Raw genomic sequence first — 22,311 nt, 5'->3', positions numbered from 1 at the left:
TGACATGACTTTTGCAATATATCATGGAAGTTATCTAAAATCCATTTTTCACTTTTTATAAAACGTGTTAGCGGTTGTTCGTTACATTGTACCAGAATGTCATAATGAGTAGACCAATAGAAATACTCCAAAATAACTTTTTTCCAAGTTAATTTCCAAATATTTTAATATATTGAAAGATAAGTTGCCTTTTTTGAGGTCAGTCATTTGTATTAAAATCTGTTTGTTCTGTATTTATAGATCAAAATGATCAGTTTCTCTGATTTTGCTATTTATAGGTTTATGTTTGAGTAAAATGAACATTGTTGTTTTATTCTATAAACTACAGACAACATTTCTCCCAAATTTCAAATAAAAATGTTATCATTTAGAGCATTTATTTACAGAAAATGAGACATTGTCCAAATGAGCTTTCAGACCTCAAATAATGCAAAGAAAACAAACAAGTTCATATTCATAAAGTTTTAAGAGTTCAGAAATCAATATTTGGTGGAATAATCCTGGTTTTTAATCACTGTTTTTTTCATGCATCTTGGCATCATGTTCTCCTCCACCAGTCTTACACACTGCTTTTGGATAACTTTATGCTGCTTTACTCCTGGTGTAAAAATTCAAGCAGTTCAGTTTTGTTTGATGGTTTGTGATCCTCCATCTTCCTCTTGATTATATTCCAGAGGTTTTCAATTGAATTATGAGGAACTGATAATTTTGATAAAGTGGTTTCTTACTGCTTTTTGTGATTTTTAGTTAAATATTTAAATGTTTTATGTGTTCTATGTTCAGGAGTCCAGAGGATGCCGCTCCGGGTTTGAGTGCGGGCTCTGTGTACGTTGTGGAGCAGCCGGAGGAGAACCTGCCCACCAGCTGCTCTGATTCTTCAGGGAAGAAGATGGAGAAGGAGCTCAAACCCAGAGCCATGAAGCCGGACATGGCAGAGTCTCTGTCCCAGTACGAGCTGAACAGCTACCCCAGTAAGACCACATGCACTGCACACATCTGTACTGGTCTATCAGAACCAATAAATCGATCACAGCAGCATAAAGAACACAGAACACAGGTTTATATATACTAAATATAGTAAACAACATTATTAACTCAATTAAATCAGGTGTGTGTGATGTTTGATGCATATCAAATAAGTTTTCTAATGTGTACATCAGTGTGGTTATTTTATTGCATACTAATAACTAATATATAATTAAAGAAATTATCTGATTCATGTTTTAAATATATATAAAATGGAAACACATTACAATAAGAGTACATTTTAGCAGTACTTATGCCAGAATATCTCAACTTATAAATTAAAACTAGTCAAGACCAGTATTAATTATAGCATGACCAAGCAAAATTAATCAAATGTTTTAAATATAATAAAAATATATATATTCAATGTATTTGCTAGTGTAAATTATTAATAAGTTTAGACATAACTTGAGACTTTACAATAACGATTATAAAGTGTCACAAAATCCTGTAAGTCAGGATAGGTTGGATATTTGTTCTAATTGTAAACTAACATAGCTTTTAAAGCTCCAAAAAAAAAAAAAAAACAGGGGCTCTACAAACTTTATAAGCTCTCTAGACAGACACACTGCTCATATTTTTCCTTATTGATTTCTCATTATGATTTCTGTCCGATTCAGTTGAAAGCGATTCAGGAGCTTCCATCCCAAGTCCTGAAGGGTTCCAGGATGCTCTTTCCAAGAAACAAAGGCGTCCACAGGAGGAGGAGCGCAGGAGGAAGGAGCAGAGCGCAGCGGTAGGTTAATCATTTATCCTTTACCAAGGCTCAGTTGACAATTTGCAGATAATACTGTATACTGTCAGTTCAAATAAACTTTTTCTGGACATTTGGTTTTGATGGTGAAATTTTATCATTAAATAAAGGCACAAGCTATTTGCACTCGGGTCTCAGTAACAGTGTGTACTGTTACTAAAAATCTTTATATGGATCGGTAGGTAGATGGATGGATGGGGTGAATAAATGGATGGATTGATGGGTAGGTTGATGGATGGATGAACTAATCGGTAGATAGGTGGATGGATGGATGAATGAATGGATGAATGGATGGATGGGTGGAGAGATTGGTCTGTGGATGTATTGATGGGTGGGTGGATGGATGGATGAACTAATCGGTAGATAGTTTGATGAATGGATGGATCGATGGACGGATTGATGGTAGATGGGTTGATGGATGGATGGATGGATATAGGAAGGATGGATGGATGGATGAATGAATGGGTGGTAAATAGATATATGGATGGATGAATACAGGATGGATGGATGGACGGATTGATGGTAGATGGGTCGGTGGATTGATGGTAGATAGATAGATGGATGGATGGATATTGGATGGATGGATGGATGGATTGATGGATGAATGGATGGATGGACGGATTGATGGTAGATGGGTCGATGGATGGATGGAAGGATATAGGATGGATGGATGGATGAATGAATGGGTGGTAAATAGATATATGGATGGATGAATACAGGATGGATGGATGGATGGATTGATGGTAGATGGGTCGGTGGATTGATGGTAGATAGATATATGGATGGATGAATATAGGATGGGTGGATGGACGGATTGATGGTAGATGGGTCGATGGATGGATTGATGAATGGATGGATGGTAGATGGTAGATAGATATATGGATGTATGGATATAGGATGGATTTTATGGATGGATGGATTGATGGATGAAGGGATGGATGGACGGATGGATGGATGGATGGTAGATAGATATATGGATGGATGGATGGTAGATAGATATATGGATGGATGGATGGTGGATGGATGGATGGATGGTAGATAGATATATGGATGGATGGATGGATTGATGGATGAATGGATGGATGGACGGATGGATGGATGGATGGTAGATAGATATATGGATGGATGGATGGATAAATGGATGGATGGATGGTAGATGATAGATAGATATATGGATGTATGGATATAGGATGGATTTTATGGATGGATGGATGGATGGTAGATAGATATATGGATGGATGGATGGTAGATAGATATATGGATGGATGGATGGTAGATAGATATATGGATGGATGGATGGATGGATTGATGGATGAATGGATGGATGGACGGATGGATGGATGGATGGTAGATAGATATATGGATGGATGGATGGATAAATGGATGGATGGATGGTAGATGATAGATAGATATATGGATGTATGGATATAGGATGGATTTTATGGATGGATGGATGAATGGATGGATGGATGGACGGATGGATGGATGGATGGTAGATAGATATATGGATGGATGGATGGTAGATAGATATATGGATGGATGGATGGATGGATGGTAGATGGATATATGGATGGATGGATGGATAAATGGATGGATGGATGGATGGATGGTAGATAGATATATGGATGGATGGATGGTAGATGGATATATGGATGGATGGATGGATGGTAGATGTATATATGGATGGATGGATGGATGAATGGGTGGATGGTAGATAGATATATGGATGTATGAATATAGGATGGGTGGATGGACGGATTGATGGTAGATGGGTCGGTGGATGGATTGATGAATGGATGGATGGTAGATAGATATATGGATGTATGGATATAGGATGGATTTTATGGATGGATGGATTGATGGATGAATGGATGGATGGACGGATTGATGGTAGATGGGTCGGTGGAGGGATGGATGGATGGATGGATGGTAGATAGATATATGGATGGATGAATGGGTGGATGGACGGTAGATGGGTTCGGTGGATGGATGGTAGATAGATATATGTATGGATGGATAAATGACGGGTGGGTGAGTGGATAGATGGTAGATTGGTAAATGGATGGATGGATTGGTAGATAGGTTGGTGGATGGATGAATGGATACTTTAGAATTTCACTCTGGGATCAATAAAGTTCTTATTAAGTTCACAAAATAAAAAAGGCTTATCTGCCACATTAATTAAGAATTTTATTGAATATTTTATGTATTATACTATTTTATATTATATTATAGGAAGTTGTTCTTTAAATTATGTGGGAATGTCATGATGAATGGACCAGAACAACACGACAAATCCTGGAACTAACTCTTTTTACATTGACTTCCATGTAAAGATTTTTAGCCATAGCTCACACTGTTAGTTAGACCTGGGTCCAAATCAATTAAGCTTGTGTTTTAATTTTGAGATTTTGTGATCCTGTAGGTGGCAGTAAAGAGCAGGTCGATCCCGTCGAAGATGCCTCCTCGTTTTGCTAAGAAGCAGGGCAGCCTGTCTATGGAGCAGCCGGAGGAGCCGCTGTCAGCCAGCAACCTCGGCACTGAGATCTGGGAGACCAACAGCTCCGGTACGACTGATCCCAGAGCTGATCCCTTTAAATGACCCATGTTTTATATCTTTTAACCCTTTCTGTATTTTACTTTAATCCCTGAAATGAACTCATCACTTTCAGTACTGTACAAAAGTATATATTCATGTTTCTTAACTTCCCTGCTCATCCATTTAGTTTTATTTAGATTTAAGAGATATAAAAATATGAAAGTTTTTAAGTTATTTTATGAAAATCATATACATTTATTACACATTAAATAACATATGTGCTGCAGGTTAATTAGTTAAATTTTGAATTTAATGTTTTCAGAAAGGAGGGAGGTGCAGCAATTATTGTCAGTTAGTGTACAATGCTTCAGCCTTTGCAATGTGTTTTTTATTATTATTATTATTATTATTATTATTATTATTTTATTTTTATTTTTTTAGAAAATGGCCATAAGAAAAATACCCATTTTTTTTCTTTCGGCACTTATGTCACCAACACCATAGCAACCACCCACCCTGGATACTATAGCAACACTTTAGCAACCACCTAGCAACCCCTTAGCAACACCATAGCAACCACCCGGATATCTTAGCAACCACCTAGCAACCTCCTAGTAACACCATAGCAACCACCACAGGCACCATAGCAAGCGCCTAGCAGCATCATAGCATCGACCATAGCGATCGGTGGGAGCCATTTTAGCTGCGCAACCATCCTGTGTTTCCTTCAGAAAATGCACTTTTCTACTTATATATGTATTTTAGAATTTCTAAAATGTCTTATTATTTTGTCTCCAAGCTCTCACAGTTCAGTCGTCTGGTGGAGACTCTTGGACAAAGCAAGTGTCCTACACTGGGAGTGAGCCAAATTCAGAGGTAGGATGTTTTACCATCTCAATAAATTAGAATATCATTTGAACATTTACTTTCAGTAATTTAGTTTAAAATATGAAACTCATATATAATATAGATGTATTAAACACAATGATCTATTTTAAGAGTTTATTTCTTTTATTGTTGATTTATGAAGCTTACAGCCAATAAAAACCCAAAAATCTGCGTCTCAGAAATTTAGAATATTATATAAAAAAGACCAATTGGTACTTTTGGCTGTAGTGTGGGCAGTGTGCCAAAGCCTGCTGGAAAATGAAATCCGCATCTCCGTAAAAGTTGTCATTTAATTTGTGAAAACTATATAAATTATTATTAGCCTTATTTATTTGATAAAGCATTTTATCAATTTATGGTAAATACACTTTGGAGCATTTCTATTGGTCCGTTCATCATGAAGTTCTAATAAGATGTAAAGAACAACTGCCAGATTTATGTTAAGTCAAAAAATTAACACCATAAATGGAGATGGATGATTTTTGTCAGACACTAATGTGAATCTTCTCCTTCTCCAGGATTCAGACGCCGGACCAGAGCAGAGCAAAGAGCACAAACCCGGTCCCATCGGAAATGAGCGTTCCCTGAAGAACCGGAAGGGTTCAGAGGGAGTGGAGCGTCTGGAGGGACCCATCACCCCGGTGAACGGAGTGGACATCCACGTGGACAACGTCATCCCCGTTCCCCCCATCGAGTTCGGGGTCAGCGCCAAGGACTCCGACTTCAGCCTTCCTCCCGGTTCTGCTCCGGTGGCTGTTTCCAACCCCGTCACCAAGCTGCAGGACGCTCTCGCCAGCAACGTAGGTTTTGAGTTCTATATTACACCCTGCACTAGACATGTTGTAATGCTCATTGCTATCTTACACCCTATCCTGCATTTCTGAATGTGTCTACACTGATGGGTGTGGTGTTCGGGTATATTTCTTGCATATTGCCATCGTGGCAACATAAAACACAGGTGCTCTACTGACTTAATACTACATAGACAGACGACAACAGTCAGATGTTCATTGCTATCTCGGCAACAATAAACCAGCTCAGTTTCCTCTGCTTTAAGAGAAGCGTTTGATGGACACGTCCAGGTACCTGCACCGTTAAAATAGCAATCCACCAAAGTCAGAGCTCACCTGACTCTTCTTAAAAAGAGAATAATGAGCAAGTGACGCACTGAGAAATAGTACATGCCTTTTTCGCGTTTTGAGGTGTACTTTTCCCGTCATTACGATAGCAAAGACACACTGACATCCTAAATAAAGCTGCACAGTTTATGGTTTGAAAAGAGTGCCAAAATAAATTAAAACCTCTGTTGAAAGGACAAGAAGAAAGAAGCAAACATTGCTAAAAGAAACTGCAGTCTTATCTCCGTTAATACCTATATGCACTTATTACATGTATGAATAAAATCTCATTTTATAAAATACTTTGGTTCAAATATACATTTTAAATCAATGTTTTTCTACAGTGATTTAATTTGTTCTAATCCAGATTTTTCTCTTGCAAATTACTTTTATTAGTTTTTTTTTTATTATTATTATTATACAGGAAGTCCCATTGAGGTCGTGTATATACAGTAGCATTCTGAGTTTATATACATCACTTAATTGATGAATACAAAAAACAAGTAAAGCGCCTTTGTTTATTTACAGTAAAATTCCCAAATTTCTCCAGCACTAAAGCTGGAGCATTAGCATTTGCGGCTAGTTAGCTAGCGGTTTGTCCCATGTAGCTTATTTTAACACTGTAAATGTGCAGATTACAGTCTAATATACCCACCTCTGAACGATGTAAAGCTAGCATGGTTAGCTAGTAATGCTAATGCTGCTCCAGCAGTGCTAGCCGCGGTTAGCAGCAGGCTACAATCATAAAAAATTGTTTGTTTTTTGTTTGTTTTTTTTTTACTTTTTTTTAACTTTACATTTTCTTTGTCATGTTAATCCTTGTCTTTTTGTAAATGCTCGGCTATATGAGGGTTGCCGTTCATGTATTCAGAGTCAAAATAAGAGTTTATCGATTTGATTGATTTTGATTTAACTGTGGTGTGTGGATGTGTGTGTTGTGTGTATGTAGGCGGGCCTTGCTCAGGGCATTCCAATGCTGCGCAGAGATCACCTGCAGCCTGGCATCAACCTCAACCCCATATCCTTCCCCTCCACCGACCTCACGCTCAAGGTAACAGACCATAGTTATGTGATAATTACTGCTGTTAAATACATTTACAGTGTGGTCAGTGTCCTTTCTCCACACGCTGTACCCCCAGAGCTGCTAGTTTATGTCGTTTCAGGTCTCTTAATTCTCTTTATTCACTCTGTTACAGATGGAGTCTGCTCGTAAAGCCTGGGAGAACTCCCAGTCCCTCCCGGAGCAGGGCTCTCCGGGCGGGGCCGGTTCATGCTCCCAGCCCCCCTGCAGCGTGGGCTCCTCCAGCGGGGTCAGCTACAGCTCCTTTGGGGGAGTCTCCATGCCCCCCATGCCCGTGGCCTCCGTCGCTCCTTCTGTCTCCATGCAAGGTGAGTATTAGTGCTAGACGGTATGACCAAAGGAGTGAGAGTATGTGAACTCCTAGGCTAATGACTTTTCTAAGAGCTAATTGGAGGCAGGATGTGATTAGTTGTGATTGGATGTGTTTGGTTAAAGCTGTCCTGCTCTATAAAAACACACCAGTTTTGAGTTTGCTGTTCTTAAGAAGCATTGCTTGATGTGAATCATGCCTCGAACAAAAGATCAAGCTCTCAGAAGACCTACGTTCAAGAATTGTTGACTTGAAGCATGAAGATGGAAAGGGTTACAAAAAAAGTCTCTCTAAAATTTCTAAAAGCCATGATGTTCTTGAGTCCACGGTAAGACAGACGCTCTACAAATGGAGGAAGTTCAGCACTGTTGCTGCTACTCTCTCTAGGCGTGGTAAAGTCCTGTAAAGATGACTGTAAGAGCACAGCGATCAACACAGAATGATCAATGAGGTGAGGAAGAATCCTAGAGTGTCAGCTGAAGACTGAATACAGAAATCTCTGGCACATGCTAACATTTTTGTTGATAAATCTACAATAAGAAATACATTAATCAAGAATGGAGTTCATGGGAGGACACCACGGAGGAAGCCACTGCTGTCCAAAAACAAATTGCTGCACGCTTGAAGTTTGCAAAAGAGCACCTGGATGGCAAAATATACTGAGGACGGATGAAACTATATTTCAGTTATTTGGAAGGAAAACACACAACGCTATGTATGGAGAAAAAAGGAACATCACACCATCATCAAAACCTCATCCCAACTGTGAAACATGGTGGAGGGTGCATTTATCATTTGCGGTTGCATGGCTGCCTCAGGGCATGGACTAATTGTGTGGTTTTAGTTTAAGCAGACTGTGTTTAAATGTGTTCTGATCTTCATATAAGTCACAACAATAGACAATGACCAATTTATGCAGAAATCCAAGTCATTCCAAAGGATTCACATACTTTTTCTTGCAACTGTATATTAAAAAGGGCTATAGTTACTGCTCTTAAATCTTTTTTGCTCCTTGTATCCAGAGTTTTATGGACTTTTTCACTTTTTATGAATAAATTATTCTGTACCCAGGACTGATTTTAAGCTCAAGAACAAAAGAGTATGGAAAGAGTATACATGGCTGAGCAGCTTGAATCCATCCAGCCTGATCACCAAATACTTTTTGGTGAAATACTGTATATTGGGTTAAAATAAGATCTTAAGTCTTTTCTCCGTGTTTGTAGGTAATCATATTACCCCGCTGTACCTCGACGGGCACGTTTTCCCAAGTCAGCCTCGTTTGGTGCCGCCAACGTTGACTCAGCAGCAAAGTTACCAGCAGGTACGAGTCCAGCAAGTCCTTAATTCTGTACTATAAAGTGCTTTGATTTGCTTCCCTATATGTTACTATAATCCTGGCTACTTCTAACATATTTCTCTTTGTTGGTTATGGTTGTTTTTGTGTGTTTGTGTGCTCAGGCTGCAGCAGCTCAGCAGATTCCCATCTCCCTGCACACATCCTTGCAGGCCCAGGCTCAGCTCGGGCTTCGGGGAGGCCTGCCCGTCTCCCAGTCCCAGGAGATGTTCAACTCCATCCCCCCGTTCAGGTAAAAACAGGACAAAAAAATAAACTGAAGATTTCTGCTATGTTATAAATGAATAGTGAAGTGATCCAGACTATAAAGAAACTCAAAAGGAATCGTGTAGAAACTTAAAAGTGTTTCAGTGCAATGGTACTGATGAGTTTCATCATTATAATGTTTATCTAATCTAAGCTAAGTAAACAAAACTAATTCCGTAAAAAAAAAAAAGACTTCTAATCTATACAGATTAGAAGTAAAGCGCTTCTGTTTGTTTACAGTAAGCTTAAATTCCCAAATTTCTCAAGCACTAAGGCTGGAGCATTAGCATTAGTGGCTAACTGCTAGCGGCCACACAACAGTGCTACACTGAAGAACCCTGTGTGTTCGGTACGACAGGGTGATATTAGCTAGCAGTTTGTCCCACGTAGCTTGTTTTAACACGGTAAACGCAGAAGGCTACAGGCTGATAACTCGCCTCTGCATGGCTAAAGAGCTAGCATTAGCGCGGTGCTGGAGAAACCTTACTGAAACTCCTGTATAACTCTACTTCAGTAGAGTGGCTTTACTGCTCCTTAAAACCTGACTGAAAGAATTCATACATAAGGAGCACCAGATTATAAGGAGCACTGACTATTTTTGGGAAAATTTAAATATTTTAGGTGCGCCTTACAGTGCAAAAAATATGGTACTAATGTTTTCACAATACCAAAGTAATGACTTTTTCAATATCCTCATACTTGCCTAAATATCTGATACTTATTTGATGCAGCAAAGACGCTTTGAGTAACTTGCATAAAGGGTTGAGTGTAGAGTTGACGAGTGAATCGGATCACAAATCAAGTGCAGATTCGAATCAATGATTCAAAACATTAACAAGCCCATGGGTTGATATAAAGACAACAGAAATATGTATCATTTTGCTACTAAATACATTACAAAGGTAACTGACTGACTTCTAATAAGTCTAATTATTAAACTTCTAAAACTGCAGTATGCTCTGATTTAGGGGGTTAAAAACTGTTTACTTACATTGTTAATGGAAGTAAATAAGTAAATATTGGTGTCAGAAGTTTAATAAAACCCTTATTTTTTGCCTCCAGGTCCCAGGTGTACATGCACCCTAACCTGTCCCAGCCCAGTCCGATGGTGCTGTCGGGCGGAGCTCCTCTGAAGGGACCGTACTCCGCCTTCCCGGGGATGCAGCCCTCAGAACTGGTGAAGTCCCAGTCCGGCTCCCACTACCAGCCAATCAACGGCAGCCAGCAGCTGGTGTACGACGGCCCCATGAACCAGGGGCCAGGCATGGGCACCTCACAGCTCATGGACTCCCAGCTCATCCAGGTGCGCTGAACACACCTGTATTTACTGATGCAGCTGATTTGATAGATGTTTGATTTATATATAGGGATGTTCTAGAATTTGCCTGGAACAATAATTAGTTTTTTCTTTTTTTCTTCACCATTGAATAAATTAATAGACTAAATAAGTGTAAACGTACTAATCAAGTGCTATTCTGATCATATTTACTTGAGCAGTGCAATTGTAATCATATACGACTGATAGCTTAGCTACGGGAAATATATTTACTGTAACTATGCTATTTGTCGTATATTTACCTTAGCAGTGCTATTTCAGTCAAGTATTTACCTTAGCAGTGTTCTTCTAATCATATATTTATATGGCTGAGCTATTTCAGTTGTATATTTACAGCTGTGCTATTTCAGGTGTATATTTACGTTTAGCAGTGGTATTTTAGGCATATATTTACTTTAGCAGTGTTTTATGCATATATTGCTTGAGCAGTGTTATTCTAATCATATGTTTACCGTAGCTGTGCTATTTCAGTCGTCTATTTACCTGAACAGTGCTATTTCACAAGTATTTGCCTGAGCAGTATTACGCTAATCATATGTTTACGTAACTGGGATATTTCAGTTATAAATTTACTCTAGCTGTGCTATTTCAGTCTCATATTTACCTCATCAGTGCTATTTCATTGATATATTTAACCGAGCAGTGCTATTTTAGTCATAGGTGTACCACAGTAGAGCTATTGTAATCATGCATTTACCTTAGGAGAGCTATTCTAATCATTAATGTACCTCAGTCGAGATAGGTTTACATCAGCAGTGCTGTTTTAGGCATATATTTTCCTCAGTAGAGATTTTCTAATAAAACGTTGCTTGGGGAACGTTTACTATCCTGGCTCTGTACAGCTCTCCTTAATGTTAATGCTGTTACAAATTTTAGTTGCCAGATATTCTTTGTTTTTTTAGGTTAAAGTAAATATTTTTGTGTTACGCAGGTGACCATGCCCCTGCCTGGTTCTCAGCTCCGTTACGGTTCAGCCCAGCAGCACCTGATCCTGCCCCAGTCCATCCAGCTCCAGCAGGGTCAGAACCTGTCGGTTAATGCCCCGCGCCGCATGATGCCCCCCGGCTCCCAGCCGCCCGTCATGCCCACCAGCAGGGAGGTGAGTCCGGCTGATTTTAGAGCTTTACAGAGACTGTTGATGGTCCTGAAGCTTCCAGAGCTTAACCCAGTCAACCCTGACGCCTGGTTTAAAGGAGGGGCATCAAGCCCATTTCTAATTTCTCCTTTTAAGGAGAATCTCTCTTCAGGATGACTTGTAGTAAAGAACAAGCCTTGTGTAGTGATTCCCAAAACACTGACTATTTTATATATACAGTATCTATCACAAGTAATTACACCCCTCACTTTTTTATTGCCGTGCTGAAAAAACTGTGATTTAAAGGTGCTGGATTGGCCAAGCATGCATCTAGACATAAACCCTATTGAGCATCTGGGGGCATCCTCAATTCTGTTTCATGAAAAGATATAAAAAATATAAAATTAACCTCAGTAGAGCTATTCTAATCCTAGATCTACCTCCCTAAAGCTTTTCTAATCAGAAATCTTCATCACTAAAGCTTCTCTAACCATAAATGTACCTATCTAGATGTATTGTAATAAATCTACCTCACTAGAGCTATTCTAATCAGAAATCTACCTCACTAAAGCTTCTCTAACCATAACTGTACCTATCTAGATGTATTGTAATAATAAATCTACGTCACTAGAGCTACTAGAGCTATTCTTTTCAGGAATTTCCTCACAAGAGCGCCGCTAACCAAACATTTACTTCTCTAGAGCTTCTCTAATCAAAAATGTTCTCACTGAAGCTCCTCTAACTATACATTTACCTCTATAGAGCGATTCTAATCAGAAATCTACGTCGCTAGAACTTTTCTAATCACAAATTTACCTCTAGAGCTTCTCTAACCATAAATATAACTCATTAGAGCTATTATCATGAATCTATCTACTAGAGTTATTCTGTTCAGAAATTGCCTCACTAGAGCTCCGCTAACCATACATTTACCTCTCTAGAGCTATTTTCATCAGAAATCTACCTCTCTAGAGCTATTCTAATCTGAAACTCATCTTACTAGAGCTATTCTAATCAGAAATTGCCTCACTAGAGCTTCTCTAACCATAAAGTGACCTCTCTAGAACAATTCTAATAATTAATCTACATCAGTAAAGCCTGAATAATCATATATATATATAGTTTTTTTTAATGAATTATACTTTTTTAACAGCCGTCTCAGATGGACATGAAAGGCTTCCAGTTTTCTGACAAGGCCAACCACTCACCTGGAATACCTGCTGGCTCCTACAGGTGAGCATGAACTGGTCATTATAATTTGAGCGGGAAAATAATTCAGTGCTGTACCTTCTTTAAAGTAAAGTGAATTTTTATAAAATGTTTTATATTTTCCCTGTTCAGGCCTGGATCTGCGAGCCCCAGTGGAAAGCCCTCTGGTCCTGGTGGTCCTCAGGCTGTCGGCCCCCTCGCTGGACATTACGCCCAACAGGTATTCCCACCACAGTCTTCCTGCAGCAGTTTACGGCCTTTATTCTCTTAATGCACCTGAAACGGGAGCTGTATTGTATCCCATCATTTATGCCCAAAAAGAACTATTAATGCTACTTGCAATATTTAATCACTGAAAGTAACAAGAACTATTTCTTAGTCTTGCGGCAGAATTATTATACAGGAGTTGTATGGGGGAAGCTGGGGCAGCATTAGCATTAGCCGCTAACCGTGCTAGCTCTTTCATCGTTCAAAGAGGAGTATATCGGACTGTAGCCTGCACATTTACAGTGTGAAAACAAGCTACTCGGGACGAATCGCTAGCTGATATCGTCCTGGCTTAGTGGAACACTCGGGGTTCCTTAATGTAGTGCTGTCTGGAGGCATTAGCCACTAGCTGCTAATGCTAATGCTCCAGCGTTAGTGCTGGAGAATTTTGGTTTATTTACAGTAAGCTTAGTTCCTAAAGTGCTTTACTCACCCAAATAAACGGTTTTCAGAAGAGAAATCTGTGTAGATTAACATCCAGCGCTCGTTTAATAAAGACTTTCTTTAAAAGTTACAGTTTTGTTTACTTGGCTTTACCTTTACTTAAGACCTGCTAAATTAGAAGTTCCTTATAGTGTCTCTTTTTTTGTGCCTTATATTACAAAAAATATGGTATAAAATCTGGCATGCTTCTTTACATTACATCACCATATTCCCCAGGACTATTGGTACGATTTGCTTCCACTGTTCTTTTTATAGCATTTATATTATAACGATTTACACAGGGTTCTATTCTGGGACCATTATTATTTCTTATTTATATTTAAATTATATTTAGATTTGTCTTTTAATTAATTGATTAAGGATACAAATACTGGTTTAGCTGCTTTTGCAACCTGCTTTAAATTAAACAAACTTGCCTTTAATTCCTTGTTCAATTTAACACATTTAACTTTTTGTTTTTGTTCCTCCCCCCGTTTCTCCTCCGCTCAGGTGCCCCCTCCGCAGGGCAGCATGGTGATGCACATCCGCCCCCCCACCACCGGCCCCTTCCCCACCCCCATCCAGCGGCCTGTAATGCAGGTAAACAAGGCCATCATCATCCGCTCCCCCCCTTACCCCAACCCGGGCCGCGAGCCGCCCCACTCCACCCCCACTTCCAACCCCGAGACCGCACCCAAGGGGGCTGAGGAGGGCACGAAGGTGAGCCACCCACTGTAAATATAGGTAATTTTCATTTAATCCTCTTCTTCTTCTCTTTCTGTTCTTCTTCTAACATTTTAATTTTTATTGGGTTTAGCAGGTTTTATAAGTAAGATTGTGTACATTTTACAGTGCTTTTATTCTGTAATATTGTCGTTTAGCAGGTTCTGTTATACTGGTGCATCTCAAGAAATTAGAAAATCCTTTAAAAGTTACTTTATTTCAGTAGTTTAGTTCAAAATGTGAAACTCCTATATTATATAGATGTATTAAACACAGAGTGATCTATTTTAAGCCAATGAAATCCCAAAAAACAGTGTCTCATAAATTAGAATATTATAAAAGACCAATTGGTACTTTTGAAATCTGCATCTCCGCATCATGTGGGCAGTGTACCAAGTCCTGCTGGAAAATGAAATCTGCATCTCCATAAATGTTGTCAGTAGCAGAGGAAAGCATGAAGAGCTGTAAGATTTTGCGGGAAAACGGGATTTACTTTAAATGAAATGTAAAATTTACTGATGATCAGTGATGGTTTGGAGAGTCATGTCTGTCATCTGCTGGTGTTGATCCACTGTGTTTTATTATTAAGTCTAAAGTCAGTGCAGTTTTTTGTTTTCCCACAAAATCTTACAGCACTTCATATCTAACAGCTTCCCTCTGCTAAAAACAACTTTTATGGAGATGTAGATTTCATTTTCCAGCAGGACTTGGCCCGCTGCCCACACTGCCAAAAGTACCAATTGTTCTTATATAATATTATTTTTTTTTTGTCACATTTTCAATATTTAATCGCAAATGGCACAGCGCACTGTAGCCGCATTGTGACTGCTGAAAGAGCAGCTCTTTCTCCAGAGAATGTGGACACTCTCATCTTCTTAAAGAAAAACTAAAAAATATATATATAAAAATAAGTTTTGTCTAGCCTCAAATAGTATTGGTACCTTAGGGAGCATCTTTCTCTCAGATAAAGTTAATAATATATCTTTATTAAAGAAAAGTCTTAAAGTCTTATTTTTCATGTTTAACTGTTATAGTAGGATAGAGTTCAGTTTGTTAAGGCTCTAATTGTTCAATTATTTTGTACATGACTCTTCCTGTATTTTATTATTATTTATTTTGTTATGTTGCACATTGCTGTTTTAATAGTGCACACTGCTGCTACCAAAAAAAGCCACTAGATGGCATTACATATACAGTGAGTCCAAGAAGTATTTGATCCCTTGCTGATTTTCTTCGTTGGCCCACTAATAAAGACATGATCATTCTATACTTTTAATGGTAGATGTATTCTTACATGGAGAGATAGAATATTAAAAAGAAAATCCAGAAAATAAATCTAAGGAATATATATTAATTGATTTGTATTTCATGGAGTGAAATAAGTATTTGATCCCTTAGTATTCATTAGCAGTTCTGGCTTTTACAGACCAGTTAGACACTCCCAATCAACTTGTTACCTGACCTGAAGCCACCTGTTCTCACTAATCACTTGTGTGAAAAACACCTGTCCACAGAATCAGACAGATCACACAGATTTCAAGTCTCCAACATGGGTAAAACCAAAGAGCTGTCACAGGACCTCAGAGTCAGAATTGTTGACCTTCACAAAGCTGGAATGGGCTACAAAAAGATTAGTTAGGTGTTGGATGTGAAAGTAACAACTATTGGTGCAATTATCAGAAAGTTTAAAGAGTATAACATGACAATCAACAGACCTCGGCCCGGTGCTCCAAAGAAGATTTCGCCTCGTGGGGTGGCAATGATGCTGAGAACGGTCAGAAATCGTCCTGCAACCACTCGGCAGGAGTTAGCAAATGACCTGAAGGCAGCTGGGACCACAGTTTACAAGGAAACAATTGGCAACACTTTGCGCAACAATGGATTCACTTCCTGCAGTGCCCGAAAGGTACTGCTGAAGAGAGCACATGTGGAGGCGCGCCTCAAGTATGCCAATGATCATTTGAAAGATGAACCAAGTTATTGGGAGAAGGTTTTGTGGTCAGACGAGACCAAAATTGAACTTTTTGGCCTCAACTCCACCCGCCATGTGTGGAGGAAGAAAAATGCTGCCTATGACCCCAAGAACACTGTGCCCACCGTCAAGCATGGAGGTGGAAGCATAATGTTTTGGGGGTGTTTCTCTGCCAAGGGTACAGGGCTACTTCACCGCATCACTGGGAAGATGGATGGAGCCATGTACCGCACAATCCTGAGGGACAACCTCCTCCCCTCTGCCAGGGATCTGAAAATGGGCCGTGGTTGGGTCTTCCAACATGATAACGACCCTAAACATACAGCAAAGGCAACAAAGGATTGGCTCAAGAAAAATCACATTAAGGTCATGGAGTGGCCCAGCCAGTCGGCAGACCTCAATCCGATCGAAAATCTATGGAGGGAGCTGAAGGTCAGAGTTGCCAAGCGACAGCCCACCAACCTTCATGATTTAGAGAGGATCTGCAAAGAAGAGTGGGCCAAAATTCCCCCTGGTGTGTGTGCTAAACTTGTGGTTAACTACAACAAACGTCTCACCGCTGTGCTTGCAAACAAAGGCTTTGCCACTAAGTATTGAGTGTGTTTGGCAAGAGGGATCAAATACTTATTTTCCTCATTGAAATACAAATTAATTAAAATATATTCTTTAAAATTATATTCTGGATTTTTGTCTTGATATTCTGTCTCTCCATGTTAGAATATATCTACCATTAAAAGTGCAGAAGGATAGTGTCTTTATTAGTGGGCAAACAAAGAAAATCAGCAAGGGATCAAATACTTCTTGGACTCACTGTATATCTTAATTAAATTATTTAAATTTGACCATTAGTGCCTAATGTGGTGTATTACATATCATTTGTATCACTTGCATCACTTATATCAAGCCCACCTTTTGAAATAAGATATTGTAAATTTGATGAATCAAACCAATGACTGACCATAGACTAATCTAAAACTGACATAGAATCGAGAATCGAATTGAATCAAATCGTGACCCTAAAATCGGAAATAAAATCGAATCGAGGATTTAGAGAATTGTGACACCCCTAAAATAAACACAATAGACGAATAATATCACGATTATCAAAAATGATTGGGGTCGTGTTCATTTATTGTATGATAAATCGATATTGCAATTATTGTGACAGGCCTGTGCACATTATAGTCCAAAAAATATGTTTAATAGTAATTTCTTTTCCTTTTTCTTTATGAACTTTAAAAAATGTAATAATGCATCTGTTCTATCTGAGGTGTATTATCAGTATTAATGTTCTGTTTCTCTCCTCTCTGTTTCTGTAGACGAAGGTTCTCCGTGTGGGAGATCTGACGGCTTCATCAGCAGTGATTTCCAACAAACTGCAGGAGCCGCTGAACCCGGGTCAGATCAAACCCACCCGGACCGGAGCCATCAAGCCTCAGTCCGTTAAAGTGGAGGAGAGCAAGGCTTAACGCTGTACCTCACGCCCTCATGCCCCGCCCACTCCACCCTCCCGACTTTACGGACCTCCCCCTCCCTCCATCACCCCGTTATTTAGTTTATTTGTTCCTTTTATTTTATTTTATTTTTGCTCGTTTTTGGTTCCCCCTCCCCGTCAGCACTCATCTCTCACTGCTGTCCAGAACAAACCGAATAACCTGAACCACAGGAGCACCGAAACACACGGTTCAAAACGCAGCATATAGAGATATATATAAATATATATCTGTATCTATATATAAATGTATACTATATTAAATCTATACATAGACACGATAGCTTGGGACTCTTCTAAGCAGACTCTCTTCAGGATCATCTTTATTTATTAACATTTATTTTCCATTTCAAGAGAAGAATAATGTTGAGAAAAAAAAAAAGCAAGTCTTGTGTTTTTAAATGGTTCTCGAAGTTTGAAGAGAAAATCTGACGCATTTTTTCGGACTCATCATCATCTTCATCATCTTCATCACCACGATCATCATCATCATAGTCATCGTCATCATCATCATCCTCCCTCCCTCTCTTTTGTCCTTCAGCTTGCGCATTGCCCCGCCCATTGCCAAACTGTGTACCCGCCTGGTTGGACTGTAGTTTTGATTGACATGACTGAGAACCAATGAACATGTCGGAAGCTTAAACTGTAAAAGCCTCTTTAAAAAGAAAAAACAAAAAAAAAACTGCAGTGTGGCACCGTTTGTCATTTTTACTGGGTACCATGGAATTTTTAACTCTTCTCTTTTTTTTTTTTTTTTTAAATAAATATATAAATCATAATCCACGCCTATTTGCTCTATTATTAAAGAGCGCCTTTTACTCAATAAAACAAAAACTTCAAACCCCAATCTGAGGACATTTCACTGGTTTTTCCACCAAACCCTTGACTGTTTAAGGTAAAACCTCATGATTTACTGCTAGTCTTTAAGGAAATGTTGTCTCTTTAAAATACTTTTATTTTGCTCATTTTATTATATTGGTACAGTTAATTGTAGATTAATACTAAACTCATCCAAACTGTGAAGACAAAAATATGAAATGTAGTGAACAGAAAAAAAGAGTTAAATAAAACTATGTTTTTTATATATTCAGTCAGTTTTATGAGGTAGAGTCTCCTGGAATTCAGGCTTTCAGTTAACAGCTGTGCTGAACTCATCAAGAGTTAATTACTTGAATTTCTTGTCTCTTAATAAAGTGTTTGAGAGCATCAGTTAAAGTAAAGTAGTGAAGAGGTAGAGTTACAGGTATACAGTGAATAGTGAATATTTGAGTACTTAAGTAATTTAGTAGAGTAACTACTCAACTAAAGCCCTATCTGGATGGGATTAGTTTCTCAGGGGTTTCTGGGGTAATTGTCTCTTATGGGGGTTTTTATCCTCTGTAATTTTATTCCCGTCCAGAACGATTATGTACGTTTTCAGGGGTCCTCTAAGAGAATTACAGGCTGAATTATCTACTGTTTTTCTCTGAACTCTTTTCGTGGTCCTCCAGTAATTTTAGTCCCGTCCGGACTCACATCTGAGTTATGTCTCCTCGCCTTTAATAAAATAGCTATTTGTCCACGGCCGCGCACCTTAATTACACTTTGGGCGAGCGTTTCCACGGAGATCCACGGTAAAAACACAACAGTGAGTGGAAATGGAGAAGCTACTGAACGCTGCGATGTCACGTGACCAAGAAAGCCTTAAAAAAAAAAAAATTCCCTGGTCCATTCTTTTTTTTTTTTTTTTAATTGCAGTCCAGATGCAGAAGTTTTATCACTGAGTAGAAGTGTGAATTTGTTTTTTTTTTTTGTTTTTTTTACACCGACGTCCCCCTGAGAAACTAATCCCGTGCGGATAAAGCTTAAGTAAAGAAAAAAATCTATAAATAACTTGAGAAGAAATGAAAGTAAGTCAGTTTCAAGAACTTTGATAGTATCCTCAAGTGCAAGGCCATCAAAAACGTTTATAATGATGGAACTGGCACTCATCAGCACACTTAAGTTATTACATGATTCCTTATGTGTTCCTTCATAGTCTGTTTTTTGATGAAAGGCTGCTTTAACACTAGCAGTGGGAATCACGGGGATTCTCACAATACGATATTATGGTGATACATTGTTTCCACTACAATACTAATAAGTAGTGAATAAATCCATAATATTTAAGTTAAAACACATTTTAGTTGTGTCCCTGTGTTGTGATTTCACTCAGTCCTGTTACCGTAACACATTACCCTGATCATCTGAAACACCTGGAACATTCTACAACAGGAAGTGACATCTACAACAGGAAGTGACATCATCAGCTGGTTCTTCTAAAGATCATGGAAAGAAAAAAAAATCCCAAAGTTTCCTCATTAATTTTTCTGTATCTTTGATCTTATCTTAACTATATATATATATATTAGTTGCTAACTACACCCAGCTCTGTAAAAAATGAAGAGAGTACTTCTGATCAGTTTCTCTGATTTTGCTATTTATAGGTTTATGTTTGAGTAAAATGAACATTGTTGTTTTATTCTATAAACTACAGACAACATTTCTCCCAAATTCCAAATTAAAATATTCTCATTTACAGCATTTATTTACAGAAAATGAGAAATGACTGAAATAACAAATAAAAAAGATGCAGAGCTTTCAGACCTCAAATAATGCAAAGAAAACGAGTTCATATTCATAAAGTTTTAAGAGTTCAGAAATCAATCTTTGGTGGAATAACTCCCACCAAAAGTTTTTAATCACAGTTTTTTTTCATGCATCTTGGCATCATGTTCTCCTCCACCAGTCTTACACACTGCTTTTAGATAACTTTACTCCTGGTGTAAAAATTCAAGCAGTTCAGTTTGGTGGTTTGATGGTTTGTGATCATCCATCTTCCTCTTGATTATATTCCAGAGGTTTTATTATATATATATATTTTTTAAATATTATATATAAATATATAAAATGAGTTGCATCCTCTCCTTCTCCTGTTGCTGTTCTGACGTCAGCATTCCTAGCATTCCTGCTTTAGTTTTATTAGAGATGTTTTATTATGGAGAGACTGACCACTGTTATACCTGAATATCACTGTGAACCGCTAGAGGGAGCCCGAGAGAGAGTCCAAAACTGGCAAAAACAAAAAATAAAAGATTAAGATTATATAATAATAATAATAATAATAGTACATATAATTTGTAATATATTATATTTATACTACTAATTTTGTAAAAATATAAGATTTTTTTATAAGTAAAAGTTGATTATAACTACTTGTTTTGATTATTCCTTTAATTTTATAAAGTGGACTGATGTATTTTTGCCAAATACAAAGAAAACCTATATGTTTCAGTTTGTCTACACTACACAGGGTTAGTGCAGTTACAGTCAGAGCTCTGAGTTTAACATGTTTATAAATGGAGTTTAAAAGCGTTAAAAAACTATATTTGGTCATTTTTTAATGAATTTTGAACAATGAAAGAAATTGTGTTAGTTGCATTAATTATAGTGTAATTTCTGCTGTTTTGACCACATTTCCCAATTTTGAATTGTATAATATATTTATATTACTATTTGTATACAAATAGAACAATTTATGGAGCCAAAAATATATATATTTTTTGCTACAAGCAGACTAAAATGCTGCCACTATGATCGGAGATTGCTGGTTCGAATCCCGGTCATGCAGGTTTAAGAGCTTTAAAATATTATATATTTGCTCTTTAAACATTTATTAATACTTTGTGTTGAGTATATCTGTAAATATTTGCAAAAGAAAATTTATTAAACATGAATAAACTCGTTAAGCTCCATAGGAACCCGTTGATTTTGGTCTCCCTCGGCAGCGCCCCCTGCTGGTGAAACAGCGCAGAACACGCTGGAGTGGGAAGTCTCCTCTGTATCAGAGTGCTTTTATCTCGGGGCTACGGAGCAGATCTCGGGCTTTTCTGCTGTTTTATCCGGATCACAGTAAGTCATCCGCGTCTAATATCTCCCTCTGGCGTCCCACACACACTAATCCGCATTATTCAGAGGAAATAATTCGGATCTAAGCCGCTTTTCCGCTTGTTTTGCTTTACTTTTACCGCCACGTCTGAACCTGCAGAGACTCGCCTGAGGAATCTGAGTATATCAGAGTTGAAGCTGAATCCGGAGTTATACTTTAATACGGGGGTTCTCTGGTACCTCAGGTGGCTTCTATGCACTTTCTAATTGGTTGCTGCGGTGTTGCTAAGAGATTTATGTGGTGTCTCTTGTTTTTGCTTAGAAATGCTAAGGGATGTGTTATGTGGTGTGTGTTTGCTTAAAGTTGTTTGCTCAAAGTTATTAAATGGTTGCTATGGTGTTGCTTGGGGATTTATGGGGTGTCTTTTGTGTGTTGATTAGAGTTACTAGGTGGTTGCTATGGTTTCGTTTTGTATTTCTGGTGGCTTCTATGCTGTTTCTAATTGGTTGCTATGGTGTTGCTAAGGGATTTATGGGGTGCCTTTTGTCTTTGCTTAAAGTTACTAAATGATTGCTATATTGTCATGTGGTT

The 22,311-nt window shown here is 38.3% G+C and overlaps 1 protein-coding gene across 4 annotated transcripts in view; it reads left to right on the top strand.

Annotated features, from left to right (window-relative positions):
* prrc2b (proline-rich coiled-coil 2B) overlaps positions 1–18,660 on the top strand; it is a 49,632-nt gene extending 30,972 nt beyond the window's left edge. For 3 of the 4 annotated variants that reach the window (XM_049465788.1, XM_049465790.1, XM_049465787.1), the window contains exons 17-31: positions 784–971; positions 1,647–1,762; positions 4,206–4,347; positions 5,119–5,195; positions 5,726–6,007; positions 7,275–7,376; positions 7,522–7,714; positions 8,940–9,037; positions 9,175–9,302; positions 10,379–10,619; positions 11,584–11,751; positions 12,881–12,960; positions 13,069–13,156; positions 14,137–14,346; positions 17,641–18,660. In XM_049465788.1, coding sequence (XP_049321745.1) covers positions 784–971; positions 1,647–1,762; positions 4,206–4,347; positions 5,119–5,195; positions 5,726–6,007; positions 7,275–7,376; positions 7,522–7,714; positions 8,940–9,037; positions 9,175–9,302; positions 10,379–10,619; positions 11,584–11,751; positions 12,881–12,960; positions 13,069–13,156; positions 14,137–14,346; positions 17,641–17,790 — 2,263 coding nt within the window. In that variant the 3' untranslated portion in view covers positions 17,791–18,660. Of the gene's footprint in view, positions 1–783; positions 972–1,646; positions 1,763–4,205; positions 4,348–5,118; positions 5,196–5,725; positions 6,008–7,274; positions 7,377–7,521; positions 7,715–8,939; positions 9,038–9,174; positions 9,303–10,378; positions 10,620–11,583; positions 11,752–12,880; positions 12,961–13,068; positions 13,157–14,136; positions 14,371–17,640 lie in introns of all 4 variants that reach the window. The other variant, XM_049465793.1, reaches the window with a different exon arrangement.
* Positions 18,661–22,311: the final 3,651 nt, after the last annotated feature.

This window comes from Astyanax mexicanus, chromosome 1 (genome assembly GCF_023375975.1).
Source record: "Astyanax mexicanus isolate ESR-SI-001 chromosome 1, AstMex3_surface, whole genome shotgun sequence".
Lineage (NCBI taxonomy): Eukaryota > Metazoa > Chordata > Actinopteri > Characiformes > Acestrorhamphidae > Astyanax > Astyanax mexicanus.
This window is presented reverse-complemented; position numbering and strand designations above follow the sequence as displayed.